Below are 20,506 nucleotides of genomic sequence, written 5' to 3'. Positions count from 1 at the left end.
TGCTACCACTTTAATCGAGATTGTTGGGTGGTGTCCATTCATCCGTTGTCATGGTGTCTGTTTGGTCTCTCCAATGTACCATGCCTTGGGGCATCCTTGACTGCAGCGTATGAGATGGACAATGTTGGCTGAATCACACATGTACCTGCTGTGTACATGATGGTTGGTGTCTCCACATGTAATGGTGGTATCCATGTCAACACTCTGACATGTTTTGCAGTGGTTGTCATGACAGGGTTGTACGGTGTTGTGGTTGATAATGTTTTGAAGGCTGGGCAGTTTGCTGCGAACAATAGTCTGTTTAAGATTTCGGGTTGTTTAAAGGTGACAAATTGAGGTATAGGGAAGGTCTTGGCAAGGTACTCATCCTCATTGATAATGTGTTGCAGGCTGCGAAGAACATGTCATAGTTTCTCTGCTCCCTGGAATACTGGACAATGAAGGGTCCTCTATCGGTTGCATCCCATGTCTGTCTCCTCAGGAGGTCATTTCTCACTGTGGTATGTCGGAACTGGTGATCGATGAGTTGAGCATCGTACCCTGTTGTTATGAGGGTGTCCTTCAGCATCTTTAGGTGTTCATTACGTTCCTCCTCATCTGAACAAATTCTGTGTATGCATAGAGGTTGTCCATAAGGGGTGGCTGGTTTAATATGTTTAGGGTGGAAGCTAGAGAAGTGCAGCCGCGTGAGGTTATCCGTGGGTGTGAGATACTGAAGTCCCCATCCTTGATGGAGATGTATGTGTCTAAGAATGAGACAGATACTAAAGAGTAGTCCATGGTAAGTCTGATGGTGGGATAAAAATTGTTGATATCATTGTGCAGTTGATATCTACAGCAGGCGCCATAACCTTGAAATCAAGGTAGAGTCCACAATCTCAGCTTGTGCTCAAGATACAGCGATACAGTCACGAGACATTGCCAAACAAACAAGGCACCAGAACTACACCACGTACATGCACACCAAGAACAAGAAACTGGAGAAACTTCGCACCACAGTTGAAAATGTTATCACCATGGAGAAATCAATCGTCAACCTATCGGACTACACCCTTCAGCCAGAAGAGATGAAGTTCTCAGCTGAGGGCTCAATATCAGCCCACCACCAAAATGGACCCCATTGGTCTGGCAGCTGACATGGATGAAACTCTGGAAATTCTTCCAAGATGTCAGCAGCGATCCCAACGAGACAACCGATGAATCGCAACAGTAATCAGAGAGATCATAGTGGAGCATCAAAGGAGTCGATTTGGACCCCTCCAGTGGGCCACTGCCCTGGGCTTGACATGTATGCTCAAACTTTCAGGAGGTGTGTAAATGCCAGATTCATCAGCAGCTCCCACAAGATAAAGCAAAACATCTCCCAATCACAACACAATGCCATCCATGCTCTTAAAACCAATCGCAACATTGTCATTAAACCAGCAGATAAACGAGGAGCCATCGTCATTCAGAATAGAATGGACTACTGCAAGGAAGTGTATCAACAACTGAACAACCAGGAACACTACAGGCAACTACCAACTGATCCGACCAAGGAACACACCCATAAACTTAACAGATTGATCAAGACTTTTGATCCAGTCTTTCAGAGTATCCTACGCACTCTCATCCAATGTACTGCTTACAGAGGAGACTTCTATTGCCTTCCGAAGATACACAAAGCCAACACATCATGTCTGGCAAAGGAATCCTGTGAGACAACCTCTCTGGCTATGTCGAGGGCATCTTGAAACCCATTGTACAGGGCACCCCCAGCTTCTGTTGTGACACTACAGATTTCTTATAGAAACTCAGCACCAACGGACTACTTGGACCAGGAACATTACTCGTCACAATGGATGTTTTGGCATTCTACACCAGTATTTTACACCCATGATGATGACAACGCTGTGACAGCCTCAGTACTCAATACCAACAACTGCCAATCTCCAAGCACCATCCTACAACTCATCTGCTTCATCCTCAATCACAATGTTTTCACTTGTGACAACAGTTCTTCATCCAGACAGATGGAACAGCCATGGGGATCAAACTTGCACCCAACATGGCAACATGTTTATGCACAAGTTCAAAAAAGACTTCTTTGCTGCACAGGACCTCCAACCAGCACTATACACTAGAAAAATTGACGACATTTTCTTCCTCTGGACCCACCATGAGGAGTCACTGAAACAACTACACAGTGATATCAACAAGTTTCATCCCACCATCAGACTTACCATGGACTACTCTTTAGTATCGGTCTGATTCTTGGACATACACATCTCTATCAAGAAAGAGCACCTCAACCCACGTATAACTTCATGATGCTACACTTCTCTAGCTTCCACCATAAACATATTAAAACAGCCAACCCCTACGGACAAATCCTACGCATACACAGCATCCATTCAGATGAGGAGGAACGTGATGAACACCTGAAGGTGTTGAAGGACGCACTCACAAGAACAAGATAAGATGCTCAACTCATTGACTGCCATGTCCGACATGCCACAGTGAGAAACCGGAGTGACCTCCTCAGGGGACAGGCACGGGATGCAACTGATAGGGTGCCCTTTGTTGTCCCGTAATTCCCGGGAGTGAAGAAACTACACCATGTTCTTCGCAGCCTGCAACCAATGTAGGATGGTGCTTGGAGATTGGCAGTTGTTGGTATTGAGTACTGAGGCTGTCACAGCGTTGTCATCATCATGGGTGTAAAATACTGGTGTAGAATGCCAAACATTATTGATGAGCATGAGCATCTTGCCAAGACCTTCCCTACGCCTCCATTACTCGTCTTTACGCAATCACCAAACCTTAATCAGATCATTGTTCATAGTGAGCTGCCCAGTCTTCAGGACAACATCGACCAGAACACTGTACAACCCTGTCTTGGCAACCACTGTAAGATGTGTCAAGAGTGTCGAGATGGATACCACCATTACACGTGTCGACACCAGAGTACTCATGTGACTTGGTCAACACTGTCTATCTTTTATGCTGCAGGCAAGGATGCCCCAATTATGGTACATTGGTGAGACCAAGCAGAATCCACGACAACTGAAGAATGGACAACATGCCATAACTGCCAGACAAGGCATAACATGCCATAACTGCTCCCTCCAGTCGGGGAACACTTCAGTGGTCAGAGACATTCAGCCTTGGAGCTTCGGGTCACCATCCTCCAAGGCAGACTTCGGTACATGTAAAAATGCAGAGTGACCGAGCAGATGCTGACAGCCAAGTTCGGTACTCATGAGGATGGCCTCAACTGGAACCTGGAGTTCATGTCACATTACAGTAACCCCACTACACTATACACTCTCACACATAAGCACACATACACACAAATTCTTACACACTTTCACACTCACACAGATCCTCTCTCATTCACATGCTTTCTCTCAGATAGACATACATATACCTCCCCACATTCACACCCATGCGCACACCCTTTCACAGGCTTATTCTCCGTCACATTCATGCACGTACTCTACCAAGCCTACATACATGCAAATGCACACTCTCTCGTGCACGCACATGCACACAATCACTCACTCTCTCTCTCCCTTAAATGCATACACGCACATATAAGTCTACGGATTGAATTTGCATTTGCAGAATTGTATTTGCGGGTACATTCTATTTTTGTTCAAAAAGCACACAACCTGCAGGCAGTCAACCCATGTAACATTTTATAAATTTCTACTTTGCAAATAGAACCAGTCTGAGTCAAGATTAGCATACAGACTCTAACCTCATACCTTTAATACATTGTCTGAGCTGAGATGTCACTTTTCTTTATAAAACCTTAAGTTACCATGAGAATGCGACTTAAAAGAAGTTCTGGGATTTACATATTAATGAATTGAAACCTGCAACCCATTCTAAAAGATGAAAGACTTAACAGTAGTCTAGGTTTGTTCAATATATCATATCAGTTGCATGATGCTGTGATCTGCTGCTCTAAATTCTGTGTCTTATGATCCTGCCCCACTGGTTACCTGATTATGGAGCAATGCTCTGAAAGCTAGTACTTTCAAATAAACCTGTTGGACTATAATCTGGTGTTGTGTGATTTTTAACCTCATTCTCCTAAGTATATGCCTCTACAAATGCAAGAATCCTTTGGAAATGGGGGATTTGGGATGAGTCCTTCAGAGTCCATAATACTGAAAATATTTTTCCTTCAGCAAATTATCCAAACCTGTTTTGAAAATCTTGATTGAATATGTCTCCCTCACACTCTGGGTTGTGTATTTAGGAGAAAGTGAGGACTGCAGATGCTGGAGATCAGAGCTGAAAATGTGTTGCTGGAAAAGCGCGGCAGGTCAGGCAGCATCCAAGCAGCAGGAGAATTGACGTTTCGGGCATGACCCCTTCTTCAGGAGCCCTTCCTGAAGAAGGGCTCATGCCCGAAACGTCGATTCTCCTGCTGCTTGTGTATTTAGGAACCTAACAACTCATTGTACAATAGGGTTTTCATCATATTGGCTTTGCATCTTTTGCCAATAACTTTAAAGTGGTGTTGTTCAGTTCTCAACCCTTCTAACATTGAAAGGAGTTTCTCTCTAATCCCTGTCCAGGGCCCTCAGGATAGTCATGCATAACCGAAGCCCTAAAAATCCAAATTAATATTGGCATAATACACCTTCTTTCCACGGGCAGAATCCTAAGAAGTGGTGGGAAGATGGCTGCAGAGATAGATGGGTTGGCATTGGAGGGCTATACCAGCACAGAAATTATATTCTGGACTTCCCATCCCAACACTAATTGACATCCTTAAGTGGTCCAATTGATGAACACTTCAGGACCTCTGTTTGTGGCCATCACATTTAACTCCATTCCTTGTAGACAAGAACACTGACTGACAGCCTTGCCAACTTATAAAATGAAGCACTCTTCCTGCTGGGTATTTGCTGGGAGGGGAGATGATTACCCCTCTCTGGGAATGATTGGAACAGCCACCTGCCCTTGCTTCCAATCTCCACCAAGAGATTTATCAAAGGTAGGTCTTAAAGAGTGTATTACAAAGAAGAAAAAGAGGTCAGGAGGCAGAGAGGTTTAAGGAGGGAATTCTAGAACTCAGGTTATTGGCAGCCGAAGCTAGTGTCACCAATGGTTCTGAGATTAACAAACTGCATAGCTACAAAATTAAGAGTGCAGTGAGGCAGGCATGCCCTTTCAGACAAAATGACAAGAAAAACATGGAATGACCTCACCAAGAAAGCAATGGACAATGACTGGCTAATGTGGTCCCACTGTTTAAGAAAGGTAGTAAGGACAAGCCAGGGAACTATTGACCAGTAAGCCTGATGTCAGTGGTGGGCAAACTGTTGGAGGGAATCCTGAGGAACAGGATGTACATGTATTTGGAAAGGCAAGGACTTTTTAGGGATAGTCAACATGGCTTTATACGTGGGAAATCATGTCTCACAAACTTGATTGAGTTTTTTTTGATCAAGTAACAAAGAGGATTGATGAGGGCAGAGCAGTAGATGTGATTTATATCAGTAAGGCGTTCGACAAGGTTCCCCATGGGAGACTGATTAGCAAGGTTAGATCTCATAGAATAAAGGGAGAACTAGCCATTTGGATACAGAACTGGCTTAAAGGTAGAAGACAGAGGGTGGTGGTGAATGGGTTGTTTTTCAGACTGGAGGCCTGTGACCAGTGGAGTGCCACAAGGATCAGTGCTGGGTCCTCTACGTTTTGTCATTTATATAAATGATTTGGAGGCGAGCATAAGAGGTACAGTTAGTAAGTTTGCAGATGACACCAAAATTGGAGGTGTAGTGGACAGTGAAGAAGGTTACCTCAGATTACAACAGGATCTTGATCAGATGGGCCAATGGGCCGAGAAGTGGCAGGTGGAGTTAATTCAGATAAATGCGAGGTGTTGCATTTTGGGAAAGCAAATCTTAGCAGGACTTATACACTTAATGGTAAGGTCCTAGAGAGCGTTGCTGAACAAAGAGACCTTGGAGTGTCGGTTCATAGCTCCTTGAAAGTGGAATCGCAGGTAGTGAAGAAGACATTTGGTATGCTTTCTTTTATTGGTCAGGAAATGGGTGGTCATGTTGCGGCTGTACAGGACTATAGTTAGGCCACTGTTGGAATATTGTGTGCAATTTTGGTCTCCTTCCTACCGGAAGGATGTTGTGAAACTTGAAAGGGTTCAGAAAGATTTACAAGGATGTTGCCAGAGTTGGAGGATTTGAGGTATGGGGAGAGGCTGAACAGGCTGGGGCTGTTTTCCCTGGAGCGTTGGAGGCTGAGGGGTGACCTTATAGAGATTTACAAACTTATGAGGGGCATGGATAGGATAAATATACAAAGTCTTTTCTCTCGGGTGGGGGAGTCCAGAACTAGAGGGCATAGGTTTAGGGTGAGAGGGAAAGATATAAAAGGGACCTAAGGGGCAACTTTTTCACGCAGAGGTGGCACGTGTATGGAATGAACTGCCAGAGGAAGTGGTGGAGGCTGGTACAATTGCAACATTTAAAAGGCATTTGGATGGGTATATGAATAGGGATATGGGCCGGGTATTGGCAGGTGGGACGAGATTCGGTTGGGATATCTGGTCGGCATAGACGGGTTGGACTGAAGGGTCTGTTTCCATGCTGTACATCTCTATGACTCTTTAATTCCTTGAGCTTGAGAACATATTTATTAGATAAGGGCAATGGGAATTTGAGGTTAAGGCAGGATAACAGAGGTACAGACTAACCATAATCTAATTGAATAGCAGTTCATGTTCACTCCTGGTTCAATGATCCCTAACTGTCTTATATTTATATATTCTCTATACTGCTATGTATTTTTCAATATACAAAGATGTTAAATATAAGCAACAGATTAGCACTAAAACATCTGCTAAATTAGTTTGCTTAGAACCAACTCACTTATGAGTTCTGTTTATTATAGCTCATTACAACATAGCTTCATTTTTTCGATTAAATATAATTATGGCTATAACCTCACATACTTTAATTTGCTATTATCTTATTTTGAACTCCTAGCTTTGACAATGATCAATTTGCAAGAACAGTGTCTGTTTTCTGAAGATCCTATGTACAGTTTGCCAATAATTAGCTTTTTCATCTAGGGTTAAATCTGTACACGAACAATGGTGGAAAGGCATGTTTGCAGTAGGGAATAGTGCACAGGAACCTTGACAAACTCATGGGTAGCACAATTTTAACTGCACTTCTCGTGCTGAAAATGTCTTCAGTACATGAGATTGAATAGGAAATCCAACCCTAACAAATCTGTCAGAGAAGACAATTATTATCTGAAAGGGTTAATAGATATCATACTTGCCTGGATGAGTGCAGCCCCAACAACACTCAAGAAGCCTGATACCATCTCGGTCAAAGCAACCTGCTTGATTAACGCTACATCCACATTCATCTACTTCCTCCACCACAACACACAGTAGCAGCAGTGTGTACATCTACAAGATGCACTGCAGAAATTCACAAAGATCCTCAAACAGCACCTTCCAATCCCACAACCACTTCCATCTAGAAGAACAAGGGCAGCAGATATATGGGAACACCGCCACCTTCAAGCTCCTCTCCAAGCAACTCACCATCCTGACTTGGAAATATAATGCTGTTCCTTCAGTGTTGTTGAGTCAACATCCTGGAATTCTCACTCCCATGGCATTGTGGGTCAATCCACTTCAGGTGGACTGCGATGGTTCAAGAAGGCAGCTCACCACCACCTTCTCAAGGACAACTGGGAAGGGTAATAAACACTGGCCAACCAACCCCATCCCACGAATGAATAAATTAAAAAAAATAAGCTCTATCCATCAGGAAATAAAGGACTGTTCTTAGGAGGAGCCAATTAGAATTCTGTGCACATCCTTCAAAGTGATGGTTCTTTCAAACTTTTTTCCTGCTCCCCAGGTCTGAGATCTGTGCAAGATTGTAGCTTCCAGAAATGGAAGACAGTGTGTCAGCATGGCAATCAGGCATCCACTACTTCAGTGATTGTTCTTATTAGTGGACTACTTCTTGTGTTAAGCGTGGTTTTCTCATAAGGGACAATCATTCAGATCTAATGCAACTAGCTGCTAGATAATATGTAGTAATCCTATGTACTGTTCATCGAGATGAGCCTCTCTTCTGTCAAAGACGTCATGTGGGCATCCTTCAGTAGCTGTGACTGATGACAGCAAGGACCCAAGCAAAAGCCAACATATGCAAGAAGATAGCAGCACTCAGCACATATATCTATACAATATGCTGGGATAACATTCCAATTAAAATTTGGGTCTCAAAATAACGCAGTTCACGACCTTCCATAATGCACTTCAAATGGCAAACATGATTGTACACCAGATTAAATTATGTCTTGTAAATATTTTTCACTCTGCTCCTTGCACAGACACCATCACAACTTTTAAAACACCATAAATTTCAAATTTCACCTCAGGTCATGTATAGATCAACAGAACCAGACCATGGGAATTATACATCTTAATTAAATAAAATTTCTGTGTACACAAACTTCCGAATCAATTCAGTATTTAATAAAATGAACAAGAGAACATGGAGATTATAAGCTCAATGTGTCCAGAGCACAGATTGCAGTGTTCAGAAAGCTAGATTGGTGGGAGTTGGGCACCCATGTGTTGAATTACTAATTTATGTAACTATAGTTTTTCAGGAATTACGTTCTTTCCTCCATAGCTTTCTCTGGTAATAAAAGTTATAACTGGGGAAGAATTAATCGCTGTTCACTCTGGGATAATTGCTGTTGGCCTACCAACATTCGATTCCTTTTTTCAGATTGAAGGTCTTGGCTATGTAAAAAATGGATGTATTTAGCTCCATCTTGCTTTCTAACTGATGGCTACCAAATCGCTAATATCAAGGCATCCCAGCAAATAGAAAACTAACTTGAGGCCAATATTATTATCATAGGGGCCTGAAGGAGACAAATTAAGACTTAGCTTTGCTAGAACAATTCAGCTTTGGAATTGATTGGATTATGCATAGCGCACTTTCCAAATCTGTTTTTTTTTAATTTACCTATCCTATACCCTTTCCTGTGTTACACCACTCAAAGTTATCTCTCTGATGTGCGTTTTAAGGATGAAAAGCCCACTGCATCCAGCCTTTCCTTGTGATTCACATCCCTATCATAAAGGATTTGTATTACAGCTATTCTTTGCAGTATCTCCAATGTGGCTCACTGCTTAGACCTGAATAGACTATCATACCTCTGTCTTGCACTATAATGTTTTAGCGATATAGTTCAATTGTCTATCGGCATTGTTCTGCATTAGTTAGATATGACATGAACTGATTGAACTAAGACTTCTAAGTATTTTTTTAATGTCACTCTTTGCTATTTCCAAATTGTCAAAGATATGCCAGCCATTTCCCACACAACGTGCACTGTGTACACTTTACACTTGTCTGTAATATACTCTTTTGCCTGAAACATCGATTTTGCTGCTCCGCGGATGCTGTCTGGCTTGCTGTGTTCTTCCAGCACCACTCTAATCTTGACTGATCTCCAGCATCTGCAGTCCTCACCTCTGCCCTGTAATATACTCTGCCATTGTTCTGTACACTTGTGCATTGAGTTCTCTCATGTAATTGCTTAGGTTCCATTACTCCTCCCCAATATGGCATAATCTGCAAATTTGACCCATTTTCTCTAGACTCCTGCTTCCAAAGCTTAATGTAATTTAGAAACATAGATTTTTTTTCAGCAACCAACAAAACAGAGGTTGCATTGATTTGTATATCACCTCAACACCTCTACTCCCAAACTTCAACACTATTACCATTAGTTTATCATCCTTCACCTAATTCCTTATTCAGGTCTTAAATTTACATTGAGTCTTTAAAATGTAAGCTTAAATAATCTTAGAATTTGTCAAATGTCTTTTGGAGGTCTGAGCACAGTAAATGAACAACTATGATGTTTAAGAATTTGAAAAGCTTCCGATGTCGAGTGCTCTCTTCAAACCCGAGGCCTAGGTACAGATTTTTTGGTTTCTTGTTTATCGAATTCCTTATGTAAACCTATCGGTGTTCCAAAAGCATGGAGTAGAGTGCACTGAAGTTTAAATAAACGGTGTTTAATATAACTGAAGTTTAGTATAAATGTTACCACCCTCATTGAGGAAATGAAGAATGGGAAATGTTGATGCTTGAATCAATCTTTGCTGCCGAGATTTATCAAGTGAGGAAATACAAGAAGAAATGGGGAGAAAAACACAGTTTTCATTCGGAATATAATCTGAATTGAAGGCAATGGAAGGTAGTGAAGATGAAATTAAAAAGAGAAAGAAATAGGTCTCAGAAAAATGTGACGAGAAAGATTGAATGGAGATTACTGCAGCTATTCCTCAATGAATTCGCTGACTTCTGTTGCTGTGGTAACAGCCTAGGCTATTCTATGCTTTTATCTTGCCTTATCCAATCACAGATGAAGTGGCCTTACAGAAATAGCATCAAAATTGAACAGAAGTGTTATGCTTGGAATAATTATCCGGCTTTAAAAATGACGTGAAATGTGAATATTAAAATACATTAATGCAATTTTACAACTTCATATGGGAAGCATTGTGATTTTCAAAAAATTATAAATATCAAGTTTGGAGGATACTGATAATCAGTAATTAAACATTAGTTACTAAGTTGATTAGGCTACCACAATGAGATTAAATGAAAGGAAGCAATTAGCCATTTTGATGAGCACTATGAAATCAAATCTAAACCCAATTTTTTTAACCAATATGGGTAATTTTTATCAATATTTAAGTCCAATAAAATTTGGAATTATTTAACACAGTTCTCAGCATTAGCCTTTGGATTTGCATCTCTTCAAATAAACCAGCAATGTAAAACACTGAATAATTGTGACTTTCAAGAAGAACAGATGTTCAGACATTAATGCATCCAATAAAATAAAATTAATACAATATGTTTCAGTTTTGTTCTTGGGTGATTCTGAAATAACTCATTCATGATTTCTGAATAAATAAATGCCATCATTTCGTTCAGCTTTTCACTCCATCACGTGTGGGTTATTACAAAATCCCCAGAATTCCTTTTGCAAGAGACAGGTTTGTTGCTAAGCAGTATGCAACTTCTCACAGAGCCAAGGGAAGTGAAAGCCTCAATTTTCTCAGTCCATGTGCTTTGTGGAGGCTGTTAAGCAAAGCATTTACCCAACAAAAAGGTCATACATCATCAATTAACAGAAGAAACAATACATATATTTAAAGGTAAACCAAAGAAGTAAACTTCACTTGAAAACAAGAACATTAATCTTGTCATATAGGGATAATCATTATTGTGCCTTAAACTTTGGTTGATCATTTGAATCATCACACAATGATTAAGGTTGTTCTGCAGATGATGGTGAAGAAAGATTGTTCATGAACCGAGTGGCAGTAACACATTTTGACACTGAGAAAAATGAGGTAAAGATTAAAGATAGGGGAAGTAAGATACACCAAGAAAAATGAGCAAACCCAGCTTCAGTCCTCAACCACAGAACCACGAACATCATCAACATTAACAATGAGCAAATATTGAGCGTTCATGGAGAAGGGAGTTACCTTAACTGAGATAATGAGGAATAGCAATTGCAAAGAGGAACACAGGTTTGATTGTTTCAAAGCCTAAATCATGATTCCTTCTTTATTTACATTGGACTAAAGGTAGTTTTAAAAATCACATTGAATATTTTGTTTCTTCTGTTTTTGAGAATGCTTGCAATAATTGAATTACTGAAGTAGTTATCAATTATTTAATTTGGTTTGTTCCCTTTACATCTCTATTGTGACAAATGATACTTACAACATGAATAGCTCAGCAACCTCACTACAATAAATAGATAAATTGTCTCATTGTGTCTAAGTGCCGTCAGTATGTTCTTCATTTGTTATTGGCTGGTGGGGTCTTATAATTTTCTCTATCTACCTTTATCATTTAAAAGCCATTATTACATTTGAACAAAGAACACATACAGTCTTTGTGATTTTTTTAATATAAAAAAATCTCATCTGTAATACAAGTCTTTTCATTTACTTACGTAGTTTATACAATACTTAGTAAGATATACATTAAAAAAGACTGAAGGCATATGGGAGAGAGAATACGTGTGTGTGTGTGTGTGTGTGTGTGTGTGTGTGTGTGTGTGTGTGTGTGTGTGTGTGTGTGTGAGAGAGAGAGAGAGAGAGAGAGAGAGAGAGAGAGAGAGAGAGAACGCAAGAGGGGGAGCAAGAGGGAGTGAAAGTGGAACTGTCACACTTAAAGAGAAGAAGATTGGTACTCTTTGTTCTCCATCATTATTTTCGTCGAAATGGAAAAGAATACAGTTATTTGCAGAAAGTGCTTCATGCTGAATTAAAATTATTCTGTCATTAACTGTTATGATCAGCCAGAGTAAAATAGCATAATAATGTAAGGAATATGAACTTAATGATGAACTCATTGCTTTTTTATGCCTTTGCTACATAAAAAGATAAATTCCACAAATAGACAATGGAGTATCTAAGGAACTTTAGTTTTATTAAAACTTACAACAGTTATATGAATTTTATCTATAAGATAATGAAGTCATACCTTCACCTTAATTTTGTATTAAGTGTCAATCAACAGGTACAGTGGGCTCAGAGTTATTTTTGTAAATTTTCTTACCTCCATCATCTTCATCAAAGGAATTCATACAAGGAAAATATACAGCTAAGGCTTCAAATGATGCAGATAGGCTCACACGGCTTGGAGATCTCTGCATCCGCAACCCAGCATTTCCAGTGTCAGGCCCCTGCCTCACCATCTTGGTCGACCCTCCCTTTGCGCGGTACAGGACACGAGGCGTTTTGGCGGTTATTCAGAGCTGTCCCTACTAAGAAATATCTGGCGATGATTTTCCTCTGCTCTGGGTGGTCAAAGAGACCTCTCCCTGTTTAACCTTGCTACCACACAGGCTGAAGTTCGAAATTTAATCAGTCAGAAGATTCATCATTGAATTATCTTGGATTTCACAAAAAGACATCCCTTGTCGCATTTGGATTGCTGAAAGTCTGAACTGTATTCACCTGTAATTTGAGTGATGCTAGAAACAAAATGCAGCACTACTCCTCCTAAGGTAAGTGAAAAAGCCTTGTTGGTTCCTCTGCCTGCTCTTCGTCTGGAACTCTCTGCCTCCTCCTCTACTCTGTTCATTGATTCACAGAAGAGGGCTGAGAAGATGCTGACTGGAGCATTGTGGTTTCTGTGTGCACCAATCCAAGCATGAGAGGAGGAGAATACTTTACCTTCTCCTGGAGAAGAAGTGGTTGTGTTTTGATTTTGCCTTCAAACATATGATGAGTTCTTAGAATGAACAGTGATTAAAATGCTGGTGTCGAAGCAATTTGTTTTCGCAGTCAGCCAAAATCAACAATCCAATGAAGACAGTCTTTTTTTTGCAAAATAATTGACAAAAATAAGCCTCAAGCAAAATTCTACTGCAGAAAATAGCCTGTGAGAGCTAATTGTTATCGTATATTCAGGGGCTCTTCAACTTCCAAAATGTTCATGTATTGCCGTTTATTAATTTTTAGAAATTCTATCATCAAATTTATTTATTTTCTACTCCTTAAGGGGGATTAAATGTCTCTTTGCATAGAGAAACATTTAAAGGTGTAGGACTTTTTTGTTTGATAAGGCAATGCACTACAGGGAAATATTACTTAAACAGAATATAATTCCTGTAGCATGAATGATGGCAGAATACATACAAAATACAAGAATGAATCAAATGTACAAATTGTTCTGAGCCATTAAACCAGTACAAAACAACTGTTGATCATAATTTCAGTGTTATGTGGTAATGGAAGAGAGAAGGTAAAAGAAAACAGGTCTCACTGGAGGACCTGAATCCTCATTCCTGATGAAGAGCTTATGCTCGAAACGTCAACTCTCCTGCTTCTCAGATGCTGCCTGACCAGCTGTGCTTTTCCAGCGCCACACTCTTTGACTCTGATTCCCAGCATCTGCAGTCCTCACTTTCTCCTCATTGTGGGACCTTGGAATGTTCGCGTGGAAGTTGTCACAAAATAGTTTTGGGCAAAACAGCATTCTATTCAAAGTTATATCAGGGTTTAGAAAGTATAAAAAGATACTAAAGAGTGGGCATAGTCCATCACCTATTAGTAGACAACATGACAGCTTCCCCACTGATCAGACAGTGATCCCCTACCAGACCAGTTTAAGGGCACACTGACAACTCTCTCAGAGGGATGTGTGATTATGAAACCCATTGCTTCAGAATGTGGTTGAGGAGTTATTAAATATTTCTACTGCAGAGGTAGATATATTCTTGTTAGGCAAGGGAGTCAAGGGTTATTAGGATAAACAGGAATGCAGAATTTGGAAAGCAAACAGATCAGCCATGCCTTACTGAATTGTGCAGGAAGTTCGAGGGGTTGAATGGCCTACTTCTTGTCCTAATTTGTATGATTGTGTGTTATGGTGGAAGCTGTGCTTGTATTGCTTAGGTGTAGAAATACTGCTCTATCATAGATGCATGACTTCTTTATAAATCTGTATAATTTATTTCATGTGGACTTTCTTACTCTACAAGAGCTATCCTTATTTTGCTAGGTCCAAGACTATGAGAACTAAAATTTTTGGAATTCCATGTAAGTGCTTAGAATACAAATGTACGGAGCATAACCTGCTTTACACCGATGTGATGATGCTGCCCCTTTAACAAGGTTATTTTGTCCTTTTGTATTTTTCAGACAGGTAGTAAATACAGAAATGCTTAGGAAAGAGCCAAGTTTAACAATGGCAGGGGAGTGGCCAGTTCTCCCAGTTCAGGTTTTTTTCTAGTTTCTTTTAGTTATAACTGTAAGAAGCTGCTGCAGAGAGAAAGGTTCCAAGCCTCAGCAAATGATTCTGGACTGACTTTTCTTTCTGAAATCTCTTCTGCCTGTAAGAACCAGTGTTTGATTTTGCCTAGGGGTGCATTTATGGGTTGTTATGGGAATTTGAATAGCTTCTTAGTTAAGTTGCGATTATCAAGTCTGTTGAGTTTTCAAACAGTTAAGTTATGCTAAATTCTGTTTTCTTTTATTTGTGTTTCAACTGTAGTGTTTAAATAAATTCTGTTTTGCTTAAAGCTGAGTGGTTTTACGAGCTGCATTACTCCTGGAATATCCACTTCACATAAGGAAAGGTTAGCGTCTGCCCTGGTCCATAACACTGGGTATCATTTATCTGGTTATCTAGATAACACAGTCATAATTGACTAAATAGCCTACTTCAGTGCTGTACAGTTTTTTCTTTCTATAAGCTTTGTGCTGTTTGTCCAGTTAGTTGAATACATCATGCATCCTGCCCTAGACCACTGAGGCTAAATGGCTGATTTCTTCACAATATATACTGTGACTATTTCACAGTTCAGGAGGAGGAATTTCTGCTCCAGTTACCTTTTTACCTCCTTAAGTCTTGTTTCCTTACACATGATTCTCACACTTAACCAGAGTTAAGGTCATCTGGGTAATTGAGTTCAGTGCAATTCTTCCATTGTCAGGCATCTCATTTTGTCTTCAGCTTGGCCCCAACTAGATCATGTTCAACTTGTTTCTTTCGCTCAAGAGCTACAACAACAAATGGGTTTTAATGAAGTATTCTGAAGCAACTAACCAAGAAGAAAAAGGGAGAAAAGTCAAGTTGAGGACTATCAAGTAAGCCTTGATTAATGAACGGTTGAGCATGACTTGAAGGGCTTAATGGCCTATTTCTGCTCCTACGACATATGGTTTTGAATAGTCACGAACCAATAATAGTTAAAACGTTCAGCGAGATGACCCAAAGAGTGGCCTAACGTATTACGGAAGCTTTCAAAGGTGGTAACATGCCATGGTGAGAGAACTGAAGGAAACCAGCCATAGAGAAGGTCACTGAAGTAAAAGGGGACATGTTGGAATATATCATTGAATATTTAGATGTGGGGATTGTAGAAGATTGTTGAAGGCTTAACTTTCTTACTGCTGTCAGAGCTATATGGTAAACAGGAGAGATTAAAAGGTTAGACGAAGCCCAGAAATGTACTTCTCTAGTCAGTATTTATTTCCACTTACACATTGCAAAACTCCACCATACTGTTTACTTGTTTTCCCTTACACACAATCCTTACTTAATTATCTTTTAAATAACATAACCAAATAATTTTTATCACTTTAGTCTTGGGCACCCATCAGTCCCTAATAGATGGTAATGCAATAAGCGAAATTTTCCCAATCGCTGAATGACATGTGCAAAGGTAACTCAGCTGAGAACATATGGCAAGATTTGGAAAATGAGATTTCTGATAGAGAAAGGAAGATCTGGTTTTCCATCTAAGGTTCTGATGGCAAGATGAGAATCACACTTGTGAACCTACTTATATTCATTAACATCTCATTACCACATATTTCTGCCTCCTTAATACATAATTTCTACTCTCCCAGGCAGCACAAAGAAACTAGATAGTGACCATTCCTGACATGTAAGTCAGAGTGGGTACCTGCTAGCCCCAACTCACCACTTGCACTTCTTGGTCTTCATTTTGGCCAGCAGTACCCAGCATCTCTGGATATGCAACTGCTTGCACCCCACCTCCCCACCCCCATCCATTGGGGTTACTATTAAACATGAACAAGTCTCACCATAACATCATGACACATCACTAAACCACTTGAGATACAGTTCCTCACTTCAATGCTTCATTTTGGAGCATTTTAAGGCTGCTACCAGGGCGCTTTTCTTAGGTTCAGACAGCCATCTCTTATGTCTCAGGACTCTTAGTTTGCTCTTTTTGCACTCAGTCACTTCACACTAATTGGATACTTATAGTATCTCTGCCTTGCCCTGTATTTTGAGCATTTCTGTCTCATTCAGAACTTACAGGCTTCTCTTGCTTTTTAGCACAGACAAAATGCCAAGCAGTCAATCATTTTCGCCAGCAATGATGAGTCAAAAAGTGGGCATAGCAAGTGAAAAATCAATTTCAGACCTATAGCAGTGTGCCAGCCGCTTATGCTGGAAACACACTGAACATATTTCATATGGCCATGCCTCAATGTCTAAGAGAAGTAATCTAAAGGGCAAAGCGATGAGGAATGGGGGGAAAGGGGTGGGGTCGAGGGGAACAAGTTTTAATCCTACCACACTTACAACCTCTGAGATTCTCTCTGCAGCATGGCTGGCACTACATACATCAGTAGAAAATTCCCACGTCAAAGGTGCATGTACAGGGATTTCATGACCCTCCATGTCAGAATCCTTCGATTCCCATTGTATCAAGAAATATGCAATACTGTCACTCCTGTATGATGCAAATCGTGACTGCTCACATTTCTAAGCACTTGTTCTCTTTCTGATATTCCACATTCATTGAGAACATCACCAAAGGTTCCATTCACAGTAGGTATTATTCTCACTGTAGCCCACAGTGCAACAGAGGTGCAGACAGATGGAGGAGGAACAGATACACCAGCATGTCAAGGGCTAGTAATATGCTCCAGCTGTTGCTGAGCAATCTCCACATGAATGGGTTGCAACTGAAGGTCCCCTCAAGGCATGGAGGAGGTCCAGGAGGCCAGAGCCCATCAACTTTAATGCCATTCTTTCCAGATAAGTGAGATATGTTACTGTCATTGCAGACTGAGGATGTCCTAGTACACCATCATAGAGGTACAGGGGACCTACAACCTGTGTAAAGCTGAGATAGGGACAGTTTGTCTCTTAAGGATGGGAAAACAGGTAGCAAAGTGAGGTTGCGACAGAGGTTCAGCTTGAAATTGATAAAGTTCCCCATGGTAGGCTATTGCACAAAATACAGAGGCATGAGATTGAGGGCAGTTTTGATCACAAACTGGCTAGCTGAAAGAAGACAGAGGGTGGTGGTTGATGAGAAACATTTATCCTGAAGTTCAGTTATTAGTGGTGGAATGCAAGGATCTGTTTTGGGTCCACTGCTGTTTGTCATTTTTATAAATGTCCTAGATGAGGACATAGAAAGATGGGTTAATAAATTTGCGGATGGCAGTAAGGTTGGCAGAGTTGTTGATAGCACTGAAGGATGTTGCAGGTTACAGAGGGACATAGATAAGCTGCAGAGTTGGGGCTGAGAGGTGACAAATGGAGTTTAATGTGGAAAAGTGTGAGGTGATTCACTTCGGAGGGAGCAAAAGGAATAAAGAATACTTGGCTAATGGTAAGATTCTTGGTAGTGTGGATGAGCAGAGAGATCTGTGTCTAGGTACATAGATCCTTGAATGCTGCCGTCCAGGGATAGGGTAAAGAAGGCATACGGTGTGTTCGCTTTTACTGGTAGAGGGATTGAGTTTCAGAGCCATGAGGTCATGTGGCACTTGTACAAAATTCTGGTGTGGCTGCCCTTGGAATATTGCGTGCAGTTCTGGTTTACCGCATTGTAGGAAGGATATGGAAGCTTTGGAAAGGGTTCAGAGGAGATTTACTATGATATTGCCTGGTATGGAGGGAAGGTCTGATGAGATAAGGCTGAGGGACTTGAGGTTGTTTTCGTTAAAGAGAAGAAACTTGAAAGGTGACTTAATTCAGACATATAAGATCATCAGAGGGTTAGATAGTGTGGACAGTGAGAGCCTTTTTCCTCGGATAGTGATGGCTAGCACGAGGGGACATAGCTTTAAATTGAGGGGTGATAGATATAGGACAGGTGTCATAGGTAGTTTCCTTACTCAGAAAGTACTAGGAGTGTGGAACACTGCCTGGAACAGTAGTAGACCTGTCAACTTTAAGGACATTTAAATGGTCATTGGATAAACATATGGATGAAAATGGAATAGTGTAGATTCGATGGGCTTCAGATTGGTTTCACAGGTCGGCACAACACCGAGGGCTGAAGGGCCTGCACTGTGCTGTCATGTTCTCTTAATCATTTTGAATGGGGGGAACCTAAATCCTGCTCTTTTTTCATTCAATTTTTTTGTTTACAACATGTAATCTAACTGGCTATTCCAAATATTGTCATTCAATGTCACTTACTAGTCTTGATTGCGAACGTTTGCTTAGTCAAAATCTCTTCTGTGAGGAGCTTTCATAAAATGATATACTTGCCATAAAGCTGACTGCCTCTTCAAAGTCGCTGAGAAGCAAGTCTGATATGACATTTAGGGCTGAGTTTCTCTTGTGCTGAAGCAAGATTTCTGTTGCATGTCTGGACGTACTGATCCACAAAGCAAAATATTTGATTATAAATCTTGCATCTTATAAGTTTAAAATGGCCTCTGGCATGATTGAAGGAAACTAAGAAAGATCAAACCACTCTTTGTCTTTATTATGCCCCAATGGCGCGCAAAGTAACTCAACATAATGTTTTCATCTGACCTCGTGCACATCCTCAGAAGCTGAGTGATGCACATCAGATTTTCCAGGAGAAAGTGAAGACTGCAGATGTTGGAGATCAGAGCTGAAAATGTGTTGCTGGAAAAGCGCAGCAGGTCAGGCAGCATCCAAGGAGCAGGAGAATCGACGTTTCAGGCATGAGCCCTTTTTCAGGAATGAGGAAAGAAGAAGGGCTCATGCCCGAAACGTGTTGCTGCCTGACCTGCTGCGCTTTTCCAGCAACACATTTTCATGCGCATCAGATTTGCCAATCATTGACATTAGCAATGCACACATTTGATTGATGACAATGTTTCAATAATGAAACTTACAATGCATTTGTTAGCATAAATTCAGCAGATTTCTTTCTCTTAATGCCTAATTTATCTTGCAATCAATGGTGAAATCTCTTCTTCTAGATTCTGCTACCATACAACATTGAAAGAATAGTCATGATTTGGAGGTGTTGGTGTTGGACTGGGGTGTACAAAGTTAAAAATCACAACACCAGATTATAGTCCAACAGGTTTATTTGGAAGCACAAGCTTTCGGCGTGCTACTCCTTCATCAGGTGGTTGTGGAGTATAAGATCATAAGACACAGAATTTATCGCAAAAGCTTACAGTGTGATATAACTGAAATTATATATTGAAAAAGACCTGGATTGTTTGTTAAGTCTCTCATCTTTTAGAATGACCATCTTGGTTTCAGTTCTTTCATATGTAAATCCTAGAATATATTTTTAAAGTTACATTCTCAAGTGAACTTTAACAATAGGTGCCATGTTGGCCCAGATAATGCATTGAAGGTGTGAGGTGCCCTGTGTGAGGTTGTCTGTGCCCCAATGTTCAGACTGATTCTAACCTACAAAAGGGACTTACAGAGTCTTACGTGGATTTAAGCAGTTTTTTGAGCAAAGTAAAATGTAATTCTGCAAGTACAAATTCACCCCACAAACTTATGTGCGTGTGTGCGTGCGGGGGCAGGGGTATGAATATCTAAGAGTGTGTGTGTGTGTGAGAGAGACAGTGTGTAAAGGGGTATAGGTCTGTGAGAGGGTGCTTGTGTGAGTGTGGGAGTGTATGTGTGAGCGTATGAGAGAGAGCTTCTGTACGAGAGAGAGTCTGTTTGAGTGTGTG

The 20,506-nt window shown here is 40.7% G+C and overlaps 1 protein-coding gene across 44 annotated transcripts in view; it reads right to left on the bottom strand.

Annotated features, from left to right (window-relative positions):
* rims2a (regulating synaptic membrane exocytosis 2a) overlaps nucleotides 1-20,506 on the bottom strand; it is a 1,173,408-nt gene that overhangs the window by 36,665 nt on the left and 1,116,237 nt on the right. The window contains exon 1 of one of the 44 annotated variants that reach the window (XM_043688433.2): nucleotides 12,663-13,157. The exons of the other annotated variants lie outside the window; for them this stretch is intronic. Within the exon in view, the coding sequence (XP_043544368.1) occupies nucleotides 12,663-12,801 (139 nt within the window). The 5' untranslated portion in view covers nucleotides 12,802-13,157. Of the gene's footprint in view, nucleotides 1-12,662; nucleotides 13,158-20,506 lie in introns of those variants that run through there. 44 annotated transcript variants of the gene reach the window in all.

Source organism: Chiloscyllium plagiosum, unplaced genomic scaffold (genome assembly GCF_037043375.1).
Source record: "Chiloscyllium plagiosum isolate Xiang-an unplaced genomic scaffold, Cpla_swu_hap1 HiC_scaffold_4, whole genome shotgun sequence".
NCBI lineage: Eukaryota > Metazoa > Chordata > Chondrichthyes > Orectolobiformes > Hemiscylliidae > Chiloscyllium > Chiloscyllium plagiosum.
Note: the sequence above shows the minus strand (reverse complement) of the source record. Positions and strands in the feature narration are given on the sequence as shown.